Genomic DNA, 15,095 nt, shown 5'->3' on the forward strand with positions numbered 1-15,095 from the left:
CTTCTCTTTTCACAAACTTCCCAGTCCATGGTTCCATTTGTCTCTGGGAGAGTCCAGAGTGAGCCAATCACCGTAAACCAGTGAGGGCATCCATCAGTTCATCCAGATGCCAACAAACCCCAGAGGGTGGAACGATCCTGAACAAACTCCCAAACTGTTAGGAGAAAAATTGCTCAAATAAGCTTGCTCTATTATCTTTATCCCCAAAACAGACAGAGGAGAGTCTTCAGCTTTCTTTATTCAAATAAAAGAATCCACAGGGACAGTTTCCATAGGGTATCTCAAATTATCAGAGGGCATAGCCTCCTTTTTTATCCCTATCTCCTGGCTGTATGGTCCCTCCTCCTTCCCTTCCTTAAGTTTTAGGAGGTTACAGACTTCTCAATCCGCCTAACTTATGTTCCCCCTTCTGTATGACTCCCTTTCATATGATGAGTTGGATGTGTAACTATCTACAGCTTTATGCCACTCAGGGCAGAGAAGTTTGTACCAGTTAGCCTATTAAGCCTGCACGCTAAGTCCAAAATTTCTAAGTTCAAACTGTCCAGTGACTTTTGTAACCTTATTTAAACATTCTAAACATTAAAACATTCTAAACCTGGGCAACCACCCTGTGTAGCACCTCCAGCTGGTAACTGGGAAGAATGCAGCACAGAGGCATCACTTGGCAGAGCACCACTTCCAGCAGCAGCAGTGGTGTGCTCCATACTGTTCTGCTTCTCACCAGCCAAGTGGTACAGGCTGCTCCGCTGCCCATTGCATGTAGTCAGATGGGTCTGAAACTGTGAAGCTGGTAAGCCGGACCACAGCTAGTAGTGAGTTTACAGAGGTGATTGTTGGCCCCTTTCTGGGTGGCCAGCTGGGCCGTTCCTGTTCTTTACTGGGATGGTGATAGAACAAGTGACCTGCACACCCTAACTGTGTTTGTGTGATCTGAACTGCTGTGGTGACAATAGAGATATCCAGGTGTTTTCTTTTCTCTGTGTTAGAAGGTCAACTACAAATCCCAAAGTATTTTAATAGTGATGAGTGAGTGGGTATTCTTGTTTTACATGGCTTAAAGTGACACATTCAGTCCTGCCATAGTTTCATCAGCCTCAAAGTTCCTGTAGCAATGTAACACGATGCTTGGCAGGCCTTCAATCTGAAGATGCTTTTCTGATAGGACATGCTCTATTGCTCTCCGACAGAAGAGCCTGTGAAGGGTGTTTCCTGCTATGCAAAAAGGTAGATAATCAAAATCATGTGTTGGGAGAAATACTTAACAGTATTTTCAGGGTGTCCAAGCAGTGAATGAATGGCAACAAAGCACCAACAATCCTTACCTGATCCATATACATAAATAGTCTGCTACTTAGAATGTGTTCAAAAAAGTACCCCCAGCCTACATCCTCCATAGTAGATGAGTTTGCCTGCTCAGTGCTATATTTTTCCAAGAGCAACATAACTATTTTATTGAAAAAATGTTACTAACTCTTGCCAAAACTGCAGCTGAGTCACTAGTGATGATTCCATAAATCACAGATTCACCCAGTTTTGTCTTTCTTGCTCTATCTAAATGAACTCCGTTCTCTATAATGCATAGAGAATTGAAGTGTAAAGCAACAATGAAGGAGAAAATTATTTATTTAAAGCACGTTAGGAACACAATTCACAGTACATCTTAACAGGGTGACTGCATAATGGGGTGATTGTAAAAGGGTGACTTTAAAAAGCAAAGACAAAACATAGATTGCACACTAATTGTGAATACAGGTGTTTTCTTCTTCTACGCAAAGCTGTACAAATGAAGACTGTTTCAAACTATTTATGCACAGGTAAAAAGTATGATGTACTCAGTCTGTACATTTTCATTTTTATGTATAAACTAGTACTTAATTTTTTCCACATCAGTTACAATGTTTAATTTAAATACAGTATTACATCTTATTGACCTGTTGTTTTAAGGTGCAATTTATGAAAACCTACAGTAAATATTTTCTTCTTCTATATTCAGTTCTCTTTGGCACACTTCTGATTTACTTAAATACAAGAACTAGGACTGACTTGAGTATATAACACTGCAGGTACCTGAAAGGTTTTTGTTAGCACACAACTGTAGGCTTCCCACAAGCTTACTTACAAAGAATTCAGTTTACAAGTAAAATTGCTAACAAACTGTAATATGCAAGGCAAAACATTTGATACAGAATCTCCCCCAGAGAGAGTGATCTTTGCACCATGGAAATCTTGTATAAAATGTGCTAGAAAATGGAGATTTCTCATGAGGAAATTCTTAGTGCTTATTATCCTACAGGAAGCCATGAGAACACAAGACTTCCTGGGTTAAGATAGGTTTCATGAGATACAATTTGTCTGACATGTTGGCACAGTAGTAGTGTTGCAGCTGCAAACTTTCATGTTTACACAGTCAAACTGTGTAAAAAGCTCAGTGACAGGGGCTGCTTTCTATAACAAGGCATGCCTCCTAAATTCTTCATAGTATAATTATTTTTGTTCCAAGGAGTAAAACTTTAGACTCCACATTACATGTAGCTTTATAGTCTATTTTTATCTTCATGACCTCTGCCTACTTTGGGCTTTTTAACATTTGGTAATGGTCAGAGGTAATCTAATTTACTGATGGTTCTGATGGAAATTTATCAGACTGCTGCTAAAGCACCTAAACTGGAGAAGTTTCACTTTTTTAAAATCATCAAATAAAAGAACGGTAAGCCCACAGCAGCTTGTTTCACCTCGGAAAGCCAGTGCCAGCAGCTGGTATTTACATGAAAGACATGGAGAAATATGGCTATACAAACAATGGAAGCTCTTCTGTGCCAAATTATTTAATGATTAAAAAATGAAACCTTGTTTATACTACAATCCTTATTACATGGCCTCATGGGTCTGCTTTTTTCTGAATCAATCTGCCTAGTGGTAACCTCTCAGCTGCAGAAATTAGTCTTTTGGCAAGTGATCAAGATACAGTAGGTGTCTTGTGCAATGTTTTTAGAAGGCAAAGATGTTAAAACAGTCTTCATACAAATGTTTCATAGCGCAGGTGAGATGTGGAAAGCTGTGCTACTCCTGAGAAAAACATGTTCGGCTGTTCCAGCAATTAATCCCCACTTATGAGCATGCTGATTCCAATGAGGCATTTTATATCCTCAGCAATAGTATATACTTAAAAATAATAATAATAAATCTGTCTTTGTCTTCAACAAGGATCAAAAGTAGTGAATTCAGATTGTTGGGAGAGGTGATCAGAAGGGGGCAGAATTGGTGAAAAGGATCAGAGTCTGTGCAGGAAATCATATATATGTGAGACATAATTCATTCTCAATTTTCCTTTAAGCTTTTAAACATCTTGTGTATGGCCATGTCCTTTAGTGCTTCTGTTTCACTTGGAAGATACTGGCTTTAGAATTGAGATGTCTGAGTGAAGGATATGGTGTCAGATTTATCTACAGCAAAGCCTCCATTGACGTATGATTTCTTGGTCTCTGCTTCATCATTATCAAGTATTGTAGTTTCCAAGGCAAAAGGGTTCACTATGTTGACATCAGAGGACACATCCATCTGCTCCAGTTCCTTTTTAGAGAGCTTCTCCACTATACCAGTACCAAAGGCATCTCCCAAGACATTCACCATTGTTCTGAACCGATCCCTATGGAATAAAAAGCTCAGGCTTTATTCTGTGTGTTACTTAGAAAATCCTTTTAGTAAATATAAGCAACTGTAGAAGGTGGCTAACTCTCTCCCCCCCTCCCCACCAATACAGATTCTGTATAATCCTAGACCTAAAATAAAAAATGTTGTAGATTGAGGAGTGACTTTCCAAATTAAGGACTTTGTACAGGATGTGTAAAAAAAAAGTCACATCACTAGTCTATTAATAGCAGCAACCAAAGGGCTGAGCACAACCCTGAAGGGTCATGTGGAGAGTCCTTCTCAGGCCCTGAAGTATGCTGCAGAGTTGGTTCACTTTGTGATGAGGCCACTTCTGATGGAAGGAAAGACTGAGGTAAAACAAAAGAGTCCACATCATGTGTTCTGTCTTTCTGACAGTCACTTCCTCAGCCAGAAGAGGGCTTAGTATTCTGGCCCAAAGCCTTGTTAAAAGGTTAAAGTACAAAGTTGTATTGTTATACATTGTTATATTAAGTGATGTGATACTTTTCTATTACTGTTTTTTTCCCTCTCAGGAGAAAAAAATAATCTGGCACTGCTTGGCAGAAAAGTCTGAACATCGTGTAAGACAGTAAAGTTTGCAAATTGCCACAGGGTTTGTCAAAAACATCACTGAAGTGAAGCAGTCGAAAACACGTTTTTCTACTGCAGCTACAGAAAAACCCCATGAGTACCCGTGTATTCTCCATATGGAAAGGAAATAACCGATAAGGCAGAGGTACAGTGAAATAAAATTCTACTAAAAGTAGTATGAAAAATGAACCACACTGGAAACTCATTTTGCATAATATTACTATTGTACTTCTCCATTAAAAGCGTAGAAGATGTCTTCAAGGTTATGTAATAAAGCTTTGGTAAGTTCAGAATTAACTAAAGGATTGTTAATGAGACACTACTAGCAAGTTGCAAAAAAATACATTTCAGGCGTGAAGTACAAAAGGCAAGTGTTAATCATCTACATGGCATCAAGATGTGCATTCTGTCTGCTGAGGTACAAAATGACCTCTGGTACATGTAATTAATCTTTAATTTTCTTATACAGCAAAACACTCTCATCTGGGGAAAAAAAAAAAAATACCAGTTGTAATTAAGAGATGGTTCAAATAATTCATCTATGTCATTGTGGAACAGGTAGCTTTTATATATTCATGGAATACCTAAGAACTCTGAACTTCTAACTTAGAGATAAGAAAGGTCCCTAATATTATGACTTTGGTGGAATTTAGGAAATGACTCTTTTCTTTTTCTCTCAATATCACTCCCATAAAGTAATTAGAAGGCATCAAATAAAATGACTGGGAAGTGAGCTAAAGCAGACCAAATAAAATACATTTGGTACAACACATAGAAAAATTGTGGAATTAATCTCCACAAAATTTATGGATACTTTAAAGAGCAATACAAAAACTTAATGTAAAAAGAAATCTACTGAAAACTGTTAAAAAAAGACACCTCTGTCTTAGGAACTCTGAGTCACAGTTTCCTTGAGTCTGGAGTATGGTATCAGCACACAATTTTTCTGTTCTTACACACCTTCTCTAAGCCAGTGGCCTGTACTGACCTTCCCCTTCCTTAGTCAAACTACATGACCACTAGTAAAGAGAGCTAGAGAAAACTAAATGTGCAGCAAACAAACCTACTAGATACTGTTGCAGACAGCTCATGGGGACAGTGCACTGTAATCAGAGCTGTTTGTCTTTTGTGGTTTTTTTTTAAGAAATAATGTGATACTGAAATTGAGTTGATTCTTGAATTCTTTCAACAGCTCTTCTCTTCTAGAGATCAAGGTTTCTCCCCATAGCTTGTGAAACTGAGTTGTATTATCAAATCAAATAACTATTTCTGTGAAAATAGGCTGCAGGCCAACAAATCCTTCAAAAAATTATTGGAAAAGGTGGATAAGAAAAAGAGATGGTTTTACTTTGAAGGTAAATGTAAGTCTAAGAAAAAGAAGTGCAAAGACACAAGATGATTTGTATCTCTGCATTGGAATTGATGAGTTAATATTGAGTTAATGCAAATGAACGAGATCTCATTCTGAGCATTATAACTCAGACACTGTGGGAGAGAAAAAAAAGCTTTATTATAAACTGTAGTCTTAAAATAAGAAATCTTGTTACTCTTTCCAAGTAAATAATGGGATGCAGCTGGACACTGATTTCCTTTTGCAGAAGTAGCATAAAAATGTCTAAGTTGAATAGGGCAGTCTTTAGGTTAAATGCCTCCCTCCAGAAGGAGCTTAATGCAACTGAAAGGTTTTTATATACTCTGAGGTGAAGTGATATAAGAAATGCTTTCCAAATTTGTAAGTGTGCTCCTGCTGGTCAGAGGACTCAGTAGAGAACACCCCTATCAAATTTATGCTGACAGAATGGACATACCATCTGCTTTATGTATGCATATAGAATCAAAGACCACCTTTGCTTAGTTCACATGCTCCACTCACTTCTCATGCAGACACACATGCTTGTATAAACACTTAAAAAGAAAAAGAATTTAATGTCAAGTGCTTTAAACTTACAGAAGCCAGTCAACCGCAATGATCAGAGTAACATCTTCAGCTGGCAGGCCAACAGCGCTCAAAACAATCACCATGGTGACAAGTCCAGCCTGGGGGACACCAGCAGCTCCAATGCTGGCTGCTGTAGCTGTGACACTAAATCCCAAATAAAGACAGGAAAAGGCATTCAGACTAAGTGTTGCTTACAGATACTCTATTTTCTGACACAAATAGACATATTTCACTACCAGACAGGTGTTCTTATATTATAGTTTTCCTGTGGAGTATTATCTACTCAATCTGGGGACAAGACCATTAAGCATGTTTTAATCAGTGCCATCTCAGAGGATCACTTGGAGTAGAATCCATAGTTCCTTGGGCAGGCAAACAGTTGTTACAGTAACAAATGTTAATACATGGGTAAATCTATGTCTAACACACAAATCAGACAGATCCCAGAAAGAGTTAGGTTTCCAAGTGTAAATGTTTTCTTTGAGAGATTAATGGCAGTATCCAGAACAGTACTGCACACCCCAGGCCATCCCACCTCCTCATCAGGTCACATAGGCAAGGTCATGGAATAAGAAATAAGAATGTTTCTGGGTTTTACTATGGTTTGATAGTTACAGATAGATGACAGTTTCAACTTTCTCCATGAGGTATCAAAAGTAAATGTAGCATTCATTACAAAAAAAAACCAAACAACCCAAAAACACAACAACACAACATCAACAAAATATATGCAATGAGTTTAGTCTTACCTAATGGTAACTATCTGGCCAACATCTAGTTCCAAGTCATTCAGTTGTGCAATAAATACAGCAGCTACTGCCTCATAGAGAGCTGTGCCATCCATGTTGATGGTAGCTCCAACTGGAAGTACAAATCTGGTAATTCTTTTATCAATGAAATTTTTTTCCTCTGCACAGCGGAAGGTGACAGGCAATGTTGCTGAACTGGAATGTAAATAAACACAAAAAGTAAATGCAAGTAGGGGTGTAGCATATCCTTTATCTTTCCTTTTTCTGAGAGTCTGATTTGCTCTAAGAAACAAATGAAGATCTACACCATATAGCAAGGCTGCATTATGAAACTTAAGAGTTGAATTTTAAAGCAATGTAACATTTGTTCTTTCTTCTAATTGTAGTAGGAAATAACAAAGTCTTTGTTATCCTCAATACTAAACATTAAAATCTTCATTATGTATGTAACCTTGAAATAGACTAAACTTTAGATTTGTGAGTAATGAATGACCAAAAAAAAAAAAAAAAATTAAAAAAAAAAAAAAGTATTTCCTGAAAATATATTGCAAATGGCAGATTCTAGTTTTGTAAAAGGCCAGCATAGCTTCACTGCAATCTGTACTGCCATTTTGTGTACTGCAGAAATAATGATAAATGTAGCATTTTGACTTCCATGGAATTTACAACTGTTCAAGTGAATCTGGTTATTATACAAAGTGGTAATAAAATCAGAGCACAAATAATGCAATTACTACTAAGAACATTACAGAAGATAAATCTTCTTTTTGTTTACCTGGAAGAAATCATGAGGGCTGTCAGAAGTGCCTGAGCCATTCCCATGGCAAATCGAAAAGGATTTTTCCTTACTATTACTAAGTAGATCAGTGGCAAAATTATAGTGGAATGAATTGCAAGTCTGCAAAAGAAGATGGTCTAGTTAAACAGATTGAGTTCTTTAGATTTATGATTTAAAATTTTACAATTAAGAGAGTAGGACTGTCAAAAAAAAAAAAAAGAAAAAAAAAGAAAAAGAAAAAAAAGAAAAAAAAGAAAAAAAAGAAAAAAAAAGAAAAAAAAGAGGTTCTTTCATTCTTTTGTAGGGGGGAAGACATTACTATTTTTATCTCTTTCCAGAGTAGAGCAAGGATTCATCAATATGTTTGCAATACTTCTAAACTGCTGAAGTTGCAAAAAGTAAAGTAACAATATTTAAACTGATATGCATAGAGTGATTTTAAATATGCTAAAACATTTGTGTTCTTATTACACTGGCTTTATATATGAAACTGACATACAGGTGGTGGAGGTGCCAATGAGGAAAGATGTGCTACTGGACCTTGTACTAGCAAACAAGGAAGCACTGGTTGGAAATGTGAAGGTATAAAGAGAAAGGGTCTAGAGTCTTCAAAGCAGTGCCAAGCAAATGAGGCAGTGGGAACAAATTGAAACACAGGAAATTCATCTGAACATGAGGAAAAGCTACTTCACAGGTAACCAAGCACTGGAAGAGGATACCCAGAGAAGTCATGCAGACTGTCTGGACACAATCCTGGGTAGCACACTCTAGGGGACCCCACTTGAGAAGGCAGGTCTGACTAGATGATCTCCAAAGTTTCCTTCCAGTCTCAACCACTCTGTTATTCTCTGATATTTCATACACTACAAATGAAATATATATGATTCTACCATATTTCATGTTGCCAGATGCTGAAATACCTGGTCTTTTGAAACAATTACTTTTCATGATGAATTAATTCTGCTGACATGCAAAAGATCAAACTGTCCTCTTGGCTTTATACATTGCTTAGGTATATTTGCTTGGATATTGGGTGTGTCTTAATTTGTGAGTATTAACATTAGAGGTAAACATCCTGCTACGAGTATATTTGAAATGAAATATACGAAAAACATCTGTGTATTATCTTCTGTGTTCCAAGGTAAAAAATTATGGCAACATCAACTCTTTTTGATGATAAGTTATCACAGCATGAAAATACAAGGTCCAGAATTATGGTACATATGACCTTGGGTTTTTTATTCTGTCTTCACAAGATGTTCCTGTGAACAGTACTATGTTGTAATAATTGCAATTATGTAATTATGATTTTATAGTATTTGACAAAGACAGCAATATATCATGGTACTACCTGTTCTGCCAACATCAGGCAATTAACAGAGCTGTAGCCACAGTACAGAAATCCACAACCACAAAAACAAACAAACTAACAACAACAAAATTCATACCAGCTTGAAATCTAGCTCTTCATTCTGTATTCACAAAAGGGTTCATTTGGTGAAACGTAAACGAGAGCACACAAAATGTATCAATAAAATTTTGTAAAACATTTGAAATATGAAACCTATTGACTCATACAGTGGTGCCTGACCACAAACTGAATTCTTCAGAACATAGAAAAAGTATATAGGCATGAAAGCTGTTGGGTGTCTTAACAAAAATGTTGATGAGAGTAAACTTCTCAAGTCATATTTATTTCCAGAAGCATGATTTCCAAACAAATGTATTTTTAAATTTTTAGATTCTCACTTTACCACTGCCAGAACGAACATGGCATTATTCAAAACAATATTTGTGCATTTAAGTTTCAATACTACAGATTATCATGTAAAAAAAAAAAATAAAAAAAAATAGAAGTAGTATTTACTTGCATGTATGAAATGCAACTGACAGCAAGAAGCAGAAGTTTTTGTTTCTCAGATTGGCATACTTTGCAGCCCTCAATAACTGTATCTGCCTTGCTGCTTGCAGATGAGACAAACATACAGATGAGATGACTGCTTGCTGTAGATTCCTTTTTTCTTAATCCCTTAGACTGCGAGACCTCAGCACATGTATTATGCCTCCTACTTTGATTTTTCTCCTATGTGGCTGCTAACACAGCCTGCTTATGATGCTGCTATGATAAAAAGTGACAGGCTGAAGATATCTAGTGGCCAACTGCAGCAGAGGCATTAGGGTAGGCATGTCCAACCTGGGGCCTGCCGGCTGTCTTGCAGCTGCCCTCTGCCCTGCAACATCATGGCAGTGGCTCTTTCCCAGTAAACAGCCAGGTACAGCTCCAAGCACGCACCCATTGTTCAATTCAAGCAAACATTAAATAGAAACTTAAATAAACAAGCATTATGTGTTACACAAACATAAACTGCACTCATCTCTGTAACATTTTTAAGATTTTTCAAGATGCTGGCTTATGCTTAAATGTAAACACAACAACTTTGAATTAAATATTATTATCTAGCAAAACATTATGCAGAAAAAAGATCCTTCTTTATTTCTTTATGGAAAAGTTGGCATAGAATATTAATGAATTCCCTTTCTCTTTCTTTGGTTGCCAAAAAGCCTGTGAATGACTTTTGAAGAAAATAGCATGCATATGTACAAAGAACGGAGATAGAAGCTATCTTCTAGTCAAACATGAATAAGTTGCTAGTATAATGAAGGAATTACAGGAGTGAATGCTAGGGCAATGAACCAAGACAGTCAAGAAGATATGCCTCACTTAACTGAAAATAGCAATTTAAATGCATTTAATTTGGGGGGACAATAATAGCCATTTATCTTTCCAAAGTGTTTTTTTTTTTTCAAATCTGCAAAAGATTTTCTGCCAGTGCCTCTGACTCACACTGCTCTCCACACTCAGTGGTCTACAGAAAGAATAGCAAAAGACGTTGTGATGTTCGGTTATGCTATGCAGTTAACAGCTGCTGGTTTTGCAGCTCATCAGCTACTTTTGTGTTGAAAGATAAACTAATAGCATGATCTACCATTATCAGCAACCTGCTCTGTGTCAAGGTGAGAAGGGCTCAACATCAATTGGGCTTAGCATAATTATTGAGTAGTGCATTCACTATGCATTTGTATAGGGCAGCAGAACTGACACACTGTGGGCTCTGAGGTCCCATAATGATTTCCAACTTCATCCCGATATTGCTGTATTTTCAGTGACCTAGGAAGCTCCTTTCAGTCATAATTCACACCCTCACTCTTTCCCAACTTCTAGTTTCTAAAAGAAACATTTCTACTTTCAAAAATGCAATAACATCACTGCAGTTCCAGCACCAAGGTGAGAAGATAAAATAACAAATAAAACAATAGCTAAAAAAAAAAACCAAAACAACACACATTTTTAAAAACAAAACATGATTTTCATTGTCAGGATTTTTTGTATTTGACCTAGAAGGCACTGGTTATTGTGGATAATTAAACTGCAATCAATTGAATTCCCAACACTGTATACATTTAATATCATTATTAGAATATGACATACCCAGTTAATACCGTAGCCATATAAAGACCCAGTTTACGAAAGATTTCCCAGTCCTCAACTTCTATTATCTTCCCAGCTATTAAAAACACAATACCAATCGGCATATACCTAGAGAGCAAAAATAGAACAATTAAAAATCATTTTTAGAAACACCTCATGCTTATCAAATAATAATGTCTTGTGCAGTATAACTTTTAATAACAGACTGAAGAATGTATATTATACATTCTTCTATTCTTCTACATTATATATTATACATGATTTTACTCACTCGAAACAAGATTACAGAAGTGAAGAAAAAATACTGAGAAATTAGAATAAATTTAACTCTGCATATGGTCTAACAAATAGTGCATGGCCTGGTGTCCCAGAATACACAGAAGTTGGGAAAAGAAGTGAGTTTTGTCCTATTGTAGAAAATATGTCACTATAACCTTACTCGAAAGTGGACGTTATGAGGACTGAGAACAAAGTCTACTCTCTGAAATCACAGAGGTATGAAAGGTCTCCTGCTCTTCCAGGAGCTGTCCTACAGGACTGGAGGCTATGTGTGAATCATCTGCATAAAGAAGTGATTTTAATATGATGGGATAGTGCAGTAATCAGGGTGTTTCTTGATGGAGGGGCTTCATTTCACAGTGAGTGCACAGAGCCCTTTCTAGCAGTAATGAACAGCTGCATGGGCTGTGGCCTGCAGCAGACAGATTCAAGGCCAAATCTGGTCTTACACCAGCACCAGCTCTGCTTTGTTCCTTTTAGCATCACAGAGTAGGTTGTGAAAAAGATGCCAATTTTCAGCTTTGATTAATTGTAGTAAAAATTAATCTATAAATTCATGAATTTATAAAAAGTATACATTTAAAATTTTTAGTTGCTAATTTAGAAAAACGTCTGTGCTTTACCTCATGAACAAGAAGTACTTTCCCCCAGTGCAAAACAACGGGCTCCCAGATTCTGCTGAGCTCTGAACAGGGTGAAAGCAGAACTAGTTCCTCACACTATCAGTGTCCAAGATCACCTTATTCACAGCAGCAGCTTCCATACATCTAGAGACACACAAAGCCTATAGCTACCAACTTGGGCACATGAAAGACAAAGGATAGTCAGCTTACAGGGAGAAGCCTCTATCTGTAGCCTGTGCTAACTCTAGAGCATTGTTAGCTGCAGAGTCAGGCAGCCTATTCCACAGGGCTTTAACGCAGTTGGGAACTGGATCAGCTGTATAGTTCAGAGGAAGGTGCAGAAATAAAACTACCTCACTCTAAAAGTAGTGTCTGGTTTGTTTTGCAGAAATTACTGTTTTGCAAAAATTTCAGTACACTGAAACTGAGAAAAAAACCATGAAAGGAAGAGATTTGCTAAATTTGCCATTCAGAGGGACCTTGACAGGCTGGACAGCTGGGCTTGGGTGAACCTAATGAGGTTCAACACAGCAAAGTGCAAGGTTTTGCACTTGGGCCGGAAGAACCCCAGGCACATCTACAGGCTGGGAGGAGTGGTCCTTGAGAGCAGCTCGGCAGAGAAGGACCTGGGGGTCCTGATGGACGAAAGACTCAACATGAGCCAGCAGTGCGCTCTGGCAGCCCAGAAAGCAAATGGAATCCTGGGCTCCATCAGGAGAGGGGTGGTCAGCAGGGATAGGGAGGTGATTGTCCCTATCTACTCTGCTCTAGTGAGGCCCCATCTGGAGTACTGTGTCCAGGTGTGGAGACTTCAGTACAAAAAAAGACATGGAGATTTTGGAAAGGGTCCAGAGGAGGGCCACAAAGATGATCGGGGGCTGGAGCACCTCCCCTATGAGGACAGGCTGAGGGAGTTGGGCTTGTTCAGCCTGGAGAAGAGAAAGTTGCAGGGTGACCTCATTGCAGCCTTTCAATACCTGAAGGGAATTTACTCCCAGGAGGGGAGTAAACTCTTCGAAAGGGCTGGCAATAGCAGGACATGGGGAAATGGTTTTAAGTTAAAAGAGGGAAGATTTATGTTAGATGTTAGGGGGAAGTTCTTCACTAGGAGAGTGGTGAGGCCCTGGAACAGGCTGCCCAGGGAGGTTGTGGATGCCCCGTCCTTGGAGGTGTTCAAGACCAGGTTGGACGGGGCCCTGGGCAACCTGATCTAGTAAATGTGTGTGTTTAGTGGCCCTGCCAGGCAGGGGGGTTGGAACTACATGATCTTTGAGGTCCCTTCCAACCCAGGTCACTCTGTGATTCTGTGTGATTTTGTGTAAGTTACCTTCAGAGTGAAACAGGCAAGTATGAGCAGAGAACCACAGTAAAATGGCAAAATGTGCTTGCATGTAGGATCAAATTCTGGAAAGCACTGAGTGTGATTATGATGCTCATCCTGTAATTGTGATCTCTCAACAGATATTATAGAGACACAAGCTTTGTTAATTGCTATGAAGTTCAATCAAATACTATCAGATCAGTTGCTACACTTTTTTATTTCTGAGAACATTATGTGAGAAATTTTGAAAACATTATCTCACATAGCCTATTAGCACAAGGTAAATGATGCCCAATTGTGTCTTGCATTTCACTGAAGATTCTGCTCAGTTGCATGGCTTGTACATTAATTTATATCACTAAATGAACTTAACTCCAAGGACAGCTACCATGTGAACACAGTAGTGAATAGTGTTCGAGACAATAGTGTTCACAAATCCTATGAGGAGTGGCTGAGGGAGCCAGGAAGGTTTAGTATGGAGAAAAAGAGGCTGAGAGGAGGCTTCATTGCACTCTACAACTTCCTGAAGGGAGGCTGTGATAAGGAGGGGCTTCGCCTTTTCTTCCAGGCAACAAACAGGTCCTAAGGAAATGGCTACAAGTTGTACCAGAGGAGGTTTAGATTAGACATAAGGAAAAACTTTTTCTCTCAGAGAGTGGTCAGGCACTGGATGGCTGCCCAGGGAGATGCGGACGTGGTGGAGTTGCTGTCCCTGGAAATGTTCAAGAGGCATATGGATGAAGAGCTACTAAATACAGTTTAGTGGCTTGTGGTAGCAATGGTAACGGGAGGAAGGCTGGACTAAATGATCTTGTCAGTACTTTCCACCCTTGTGATTCTATGATTCTATGATTCTACAAGACTGAGGAGGCCATGCGGGAGTCGATGCTTCTACAGTCCTCCAATCATTAGCACAGTTGCACAGTCTTGATATGAGCTTCCAGTGAGAATGTCTGAAAAACTTGTGTACCAGTGCGACTGTTCTTCTAGTGTTTAGTAAGTGGAAGCCTTGCCTCCAGTTTCAGAATCCAGAAAGGATTGAAATATGTCAAATGAAACTGCTTACTACCAGCCTTCCTTTGAAGCTGAAAAGCATATATACAAAAGCAAACATGGAGTATAAGTCTGCTCCTGTATTTTCACTTAATGACAAAATTCACTTAAAGAAGTTGTCAGAAAATGCCAGTATGTGCTTGGACTTACCACATAATTATCTGAACTATTTTCATTGTAGCTTCATTCAGTGCATTGAAAAAATCCACTAGAACTTGTCCTTTCTCTCCCATATTCCCAATAACCATTCCAAAAACAAGACAAAAGACGATCAAGCCAAGGACGTTGATGCCATCGGAATACATGCCCACGATCTTATATTCTTGAGTTTTGTTCTATACATCAGATTGAAGGGAGAAAGGTTACAATCTGAAAACACTGCATTTATTTAAAGAGTTCTTAAATGTAAACACAGTTAGACCTTCTTTGAAAAGACATAGAGCATTACCCCAATTACTATACTCTATGAGCCTTTAAAAGTTGAGTATTTTAGAGCTATGAAGCAATCCAACCAAACCTTAGGTGTGAGCAAAGCAACCTTCTATAGACTTCTGACACAAAGAATGGTAAGGTCCCGGTATCCTCAGTCAAGCCTTCAATATATTCAAGACTTACTTC

At 38.3% G+C, this 15,095-nt stretch overlaps 1 protein-coding gene across 2 annotated transcripts in view; it reads right to left on the bottom strand.

The window, feature by feature from the left end:
• Positions 1-1,608: 1,608 nt before the first annotated feature.
• The window catches only part of SLC1A1 (solute carrier family 1 member 1), a 43,225-nt gene continuing 29,738 nt past the window's right edge, over positions 1,609-15,095 (bottom strand). For both annotated transcript variants that reach the window (XM_015848922.3, XM_085529444.1), the window contains exons 7-12: positions 14,628-14,812; positions 11,202-11,309; positions 7,709-7,831; positions 6,934-7,128; positions 6,194-6,328; positions 1,609-3,649 (exon numbers count right to left, since the gene is read on the bottom strand). In XM_015848922.3, coding sequence (XP_015704408.1) covers positions 3,403-3,649; positions 6,194-6,328; positions 6,934-7,128; positions 7,709-7,831; positions 11,202-11,309; positions 14,628-14,812 — 993 coding nt within the window. In that variant the 3' untranslated portion in view covers positions 1,609-3,402. The remainder of the gene's footprint in view (positions 3,650-6,193; positions 6,329-6,933; positions 7,129-7,708; positions 7,832-11,201; positions 11,310-14,627; positions 14,813-15,095) is intronic.

This window comes from Coturnix japonica, chromosome Z (genome assembly GCF_054131305.1).
Source record: "Coturnix japonica strain WE chromosome Z, WE-NBRP24, whole genome shotgun sequence".
Lineage (NCBI taxonomy): Eukaryota > Metazoa > Chordata > Aves > Galliformes > Phasianidae > Coturnix > Coturnix japonica.